The sequence below is a fragment of the Phaseolus vulgaris genome, chromosome 2, assembly GCF_051622355.1.
Source record: "Phaseolus vulgaris cultivar YP4 chromosome 2, ASM5162235v1, whole genome shotgun sequence".
Taxonomy (NCBI): Eukaryota; Viridiplantae; Streptophyta; class Magnoliopsida; order Fabales; family Fabaceae; genus Phaseolus; species Phaseolus vulgaris.
Window position 1 is genome coordinate 30,757,304 of NC_143499.1, and position 6,072 is coordinate 30,763,375.

At 31.8% G+C, this 6,072-nt stretch overlaps 1 protein-coding gene across 1 annotated transcript; it reads right to left on the reverse strand.

Annotated features, from left to right (window-relative positions):
* Positions 1 to 1,679: 1,679 nt before the first annotated feature.
* Positions 1,680 to 2,675, reverse strand: LOC137811384 (dehydration-responsive element-binding protein 1E). The gene has a single exon (XM_068613097.2). The coding sequence runs from the start codon at positions 2,635 to 2,637 to the stop codon at positions 1,987 to 1,989; it is 651 nt and encodes a 216-aa protein (XP_068469198.1). The 5' UTR covers positions 2,638 to 2,675; the 3' UTR covers positions 1,680 to 1,986.
* Positions 2,676 to 6,072: the final 3,397 nt, after the last annotated feature.

The window sequence follows — 6,072 nt, forward strand, 5'->3', positions numbered from 1 at the left end:
ACATGCTGTTTTGTATATTTATTTTTTATTTTGTTATAATTATTGGTTTGACAGGGATTACACAATGCTGAAGTTTTCAATACTATAACAATTTAATTTGTAAAACTTATCTCTTGCTTATGTTTTCTTACACACTTTTTTTTTCGAATTTTTTTATGAATATCTTAGACGTGTATGGACTTCAACCACTTGTTTTAAAATGACTGGTAAATCATTTTTAACATTATCATGTGATTTACTTTATTTTTTCATCTCATTCAATCATAACAGTGTTTGTTTTAAATTAATTGGTTTACTTTTTTTTTTCTCCTGTTTAAAAAACCATTTGTAACTTTTCTTACTACAGTCCTACAAACCCATGTTCGTAGTGTTTTAGTATTAATGACGTTACATGTTGTTATAGGCTTTAGGACGTCATCAATTATTTGGAAAATTTGTTGACTAGACCTATAATGACGTTGTTATAATTAAATTTAATAGAAGAAGTTGTGGCAACAAGAAATGACAAAAATAATAATAAAAACCAAAACTAAAGCACACAAGTATATAAGTATAATTAAAAATGTAACTATTTATCAATTTCAATACTTACGTACACCGTCCTAATTGAGTCAAAAGATGGTATTTGTTATCACGATCAACAGGTGGGTTGGGGTTCTTTGACATGTCTATTCTTAATTATATTTAATGTACGGATTAGGAGATGTGTGAATCAAATATATGAATAAAATATTTATTAATAAAAAATATTAAGCGCTTGACAATTAATATATTTTTCTTTTGTTTATAGCTGTATTTTAAGAAGATGAATTTGCCAACTACATTTCAATCAAAATCATCATCACAAAAAACTATATCATATAATATTAAGAAATATTATCAATATTAAGAAATAAATTTAAGTCTTAATTCAATTTTATAAAATCTCAATATTAAAAAATAAATTTAAGTCTTACACTACAAGAAAATCATGAAATAGAAACCAATTTGTATAAACAAAAATAATTAGTTGCAATAGTAACTAAATTAGAGATCATTTTAGAAACTAAAAAAAAATTTGGTTTCTAAATTAGTTTATATTATTTTTTATTATTGTTAAATAGTTTTTAAATTGGTATCTAATTTGCAACCAAGGTTTTTGCTACCAAATTTAGAAACTAAATAATTGATAGTTAAAACCTTAGTTGTTAATTAGATAATAATTTATAAACTATTTCACAATAATAAGAAATAATAAAAACTAATTTAGAACCATTTTTTTTTTAAATGGTTTCTATTTTAGTTCTTATTGTAACTAGTTATTTTGGTTTCCAAAAATTGATTTCTATTTCATGGTTTTATTGTAGTGTTAATTCAATTTTATAAAATCAAGTTAACCTTGAGATGCAATTTAAATAACTCTGATAAACTTTACTCAATTTTATAAATGATCTCAAACCAAACATATACTCAATATAGTTAAAGAATAAAAGTTCTCTTAGTCGAATATGTAATCTGTCTTTTTTTTTTCTATTCTTTTACCTGTATTAGAGTACTTACCTTATTTGTTATTGACCTAATTCAACAATAAAAACTAATTATTCAGTTTTCCTTAATTTACGTTAATACAAAAATTAATGTTCTTAAATATCAGTAACAAGAGAGAATCTCCTTACCCACACAGAGTTAGACTCGGTCCATTATACTACAAAAATATAATATTTACAAAATATTTATATAGTATGAAATATGTAATATACACCACGTTATAATTGAACACCACCTTATACTAGCAACTTCATATACACAACTTCCTTTACTCTTAGCGAGTTCCTAAAAATATAGAAAATCAGATGCAGAGACAAAAAAGGTGCTACCCCAGTCATACCCTAACCACATACTCCCGTAGACTGAAACAAGACTTAGATTTGACTACATACAAAAAGGTGTGATCCTTCAATAATACGAAGGAGTTGATTAAAGTGTGGGGTACGAAGTAGGTTCGCGTCAAATTGAAAAGTTCCACAGTGAAACCTCAGCATCAAATATCTCCACGTCATTCCAGCCACTGCCATCTCTCACACAAGGAGGAGGAGACATCAATGGCTCATTCGCAATTCGCATAAGCAATTCATGCAACTCTTCGTCTTCCGACATCGCCTCTTCCTGTTGCAGCCGCAGGGGCTCTTCAATTTCTTCACTCCTCCGCTGTTGGTTCACATCCTCAGCCACAAATGCCTCAGCAGCCTCCACCGCCGCCCGCCGTATCTCCTCCGCGTCGGTAGTGTCAGGCACCGTGAGGCGCCACACGGAGTCGGCGAAATTGAGGCAGGCCGACTTCCCCCTGAGCGCGAGGGCCGCAACGTCGTGCGCCCTCGCCGCCATTTCGGGCGTGCGGTAGGTGCCGAGCCAAATCCGCGAGTTGTTGTTGGGAACTCGCATCTCGCAGACCCACTTGTTGTTGTTCCTCCGCCGCACTCCGCGGTACACGGGGTGCCTGGTCTCCTTGAACACTCTTCGTCCCGCTCGCTTCTTGGGCCGCGACGACGCTAGTATCACTTCCTCGTCCGAACACCCACTGCTCTGCACTCTTGTCGGGGAACCTGTTTCGCATGATGCTTCTGAGTCGTGGTCGTGAGTAGATGTGAAAATCTCCATGGGTTCAGTTGTTCAAGTGTTTGGAGTTAGTTTGAGTTTGTGTTGGGGAGAATGGGGGCATTCACACATATATATAGTTTTTTGAATGAGTCGCTTGACCACGTACGAGGCCACAATGCGCACACGCTCATGCACCGCTGGTGGGGCACTCCAACTAGAAACTACGTCTTTCACCACTGTAAGCAACACTCTCAATTACATAATAACTTTAAACTACTTCAACTTATTTCATTCGAAAAAGTCAAATATTTAATTTCATTTTAAATACTTCCAAAATCATATTTAATTTAATTTTAACTAATGATTAAATAAATTGTTTATTATTTTATACTTTTATACAAATAAAAACAACTTATGAATTCGTTTGTAAAAAAAAAATTATTTCTGTCATTTAAATATAAACCGTTATAAATCCAAACTCGCTCTTTTTCTTTTACATGCAAATAATTAAGGATATTTCTAAAATGATGTGTGTATTTTTAGTGAGTGTTTTGTTAAAGGGGAGAGTGTTTCTTAAATTAAAAGCTAAGTACATGATAAATATAGAAAAAAGTTGTTTAAAATTATTCAGATAATTGGTAAGGTGCATTATAAAAAAATCATTAAATAAAAATAATTAGTTATTATTTAATTAAATTAGAAACTATTTTATAAATTAAAAGTTATTAGTATTCAAAATATTTTTATTATTAATAAAAACATATAAAATAATAATCCTTAATCATCAAAATTTTAGTTATTTATTACTTTATATTTTAAATTAGTTATTATAAAAAAAATAAACCAAAATTTAAAATATAAAATTTTAGTAACTAATTTAGATATTAATTAAATAATATTTTATAAACTTTTATTATTAATAAAAGTTATTTTAAATATACATATTTTTTAATTTTTAAAATAGTATATAATTTATTTAATATAATATTTTTTTTTAATTTTTAGATTTAATTATTATTTAATAATTTTGAGGTAATACGTGAGTAAAAAAGCAAAAGGTGATTTAGTTTTTAGATTTAATTATTATTTAATAATTTTGACGTAATACGTGAGTAAAAAGCAAAAGATGATTTGGATAGTGAGTTGCAACAAGCTGTTGTTGTCATAGAAAGTTGGAGCTGGGTGTTTCCCACCATGGATCCAGTCTCCAGCTACTAGTGGTAAAGAGAAAGGTTTAAAACGTGTTTTTGCATGTTATTATCCACATTTGGCTACTATTTATTTTGCTTCTCCCCCACAAGTAGTGAGAATAGAAGGGTCACACTATTGCACGGACAACCCTTTTCTAGCATATTATAATATTATTCTTTCTTCAATTTATTTCTCCACGTTTAATTTACAGTTATTTAGTTAACTCTAAAGTTTCTAACCATCTCAATAACGACCTGTTAATAATGGATCAGAAAAATTTATTCAATAAACTTCACTACTTACTGATCTTAACCAATGATTTAGTACACTAAAATAACATGCTTAATAAAATATAATTTTAATATATGTATGTCGACGAGGGTACGATTGATGTTACATCTTGTAATCTGGGCGTCGGTAATTAACTCCAATCCAGGTAATGTTAAACCATTACACTAGTTATTACAATAAATGAAGATGAATATTCCTTGTCTGATGTGATGCTTTAATGTAGCGTACGTAATCGCACGTAATCGTATTGAAGAAAAAGAGGTTTTGATGAACCCTAAGTGTAGAGAAAAATAAATATAAGGGAAACTTTTATTCACTTGTATATTAGAGAGTAAAATACATGGTGTATATATAAGAAAAATATTAAGACCTAAGCAAGGGGCTTGGTGAATATGTCAGCAACTTGCATTGCAGAAGTAATGGGTAGTAGTTTGAGGAGACCAGAGTTAAGTTTTTCACGAACTAGATGACAATCAATTTCGATGTGCTTGGTTTGTTCATGAAAAACTTGATTGGAAGCTATTGCTATTTGAAGGGCAGATTTGTTGTCACAGTACAAGGTTGCAGGCTGGGAGAGAGGAAGATGTAAATCCTGAAGGAGGTAAAACAACCATTGTAACTCACATGTGGTGGTGGCAAGGGCTCTATACTCGGCTTCAGAGGAGCTGCGGGAGATAGTTGGCTGCTCCTTACTCATAGATTATTGGACTATAATAATAAATAAATCTATTGTTTTAATTAATATTCTTATAATTGGGTTTATTTGGGCCTTAACTATTATTATTGTTAATTTTGTGTTTTTAGAGTAAATTATCCGGAGTAAGCATCTACCTTTGTGAATGGACCAAATATGCAAAAGTCTAAGTTGCTTCTTGAACCAAAACAGAAAACAAATTCTGTGGAGAAGAAAGAGAAAATAAAATCTACAATATCTCAGAAACAGAATTGGAAGCAAATCTTCTGCAAAATACAAGAATTCTGGAAAGATGGAAACTTAGAAACGGTTAACAAAATATAAACTACAATATTATCTCAAGATCCTTGGAGCAGAAAAGCCTATAAAAGGACACAAGCATAAAAGAGAAAAGAGAGAGCTGCATAGGGTTTTCTTAGTTTATTTTCTTCTTAGTAATTCTTTTGTTTTACCTCCGCATGAAAGGCTAAACCTTTTTGGTTGATTCTTTTGTAATTTCCCATTGAGTTCTGAGGTTTTGTTCAATACCAGTTTCGATTTTTAATTCTCTATAGCAGTTGTTTTTATTGTCTAATCTCCTGGAAAACTGGTTTTTGTGAGAGGTTGTACTTGAACGCATGATTGAGAGTCTTCCTTATCTTAAACTTTGGTTTCTTAGTTAGTTCGCATTGTTCTAATTAATTTATTGGGCGCATGATTCAAGGGAGAAGAGGTAAGCATTCCCATGGAGTATACGCATGGAACAAAGTGGGTATTGATTAAACTAGTAGACGCATGCTTTACTGGGATCAACTGCTTTTTATTTGCTATTTTAATCTCTTTTATATTTTCTGCACAACTATCTCAAACCCTTTTTTTTTTATCTTTATTGTTATAGATTTTAAACCCTAATCAACTGATTTTACTATTGGATTCGTTGGGAGATGACTTGGGGACATTTGTCCACAATTATACTATCATCTCTCTAGTGTTAGACAAGTCTACGCTAGAATCATATTAATTTGACAGCAAAACGACAGCTATCAGACAGATTTGCGTGTGGTAGGACATGTTGCCCAGTCAGAGTCACTAAAACCATAAAGGTGAAGTGAACTAGTGTGAGAAAAATATAGTCCTTCACCAGGGGTGCCCTTGAGGTAACGTAAAAGACGTGAGACAACTTGCCGATGATGAGTTGTGGGTGCAGATATGAATTGGCTTAAATTGTGGACAGCAAAGGCGATGTCTAGTCGCGTGTTGGTTAAGTAAATTAAACGTCCAAGGAGTCTTCTGTATTGAGAAGTGGCATCAGCATCGAGAGGTGAGCCTTGGTCGGGAGA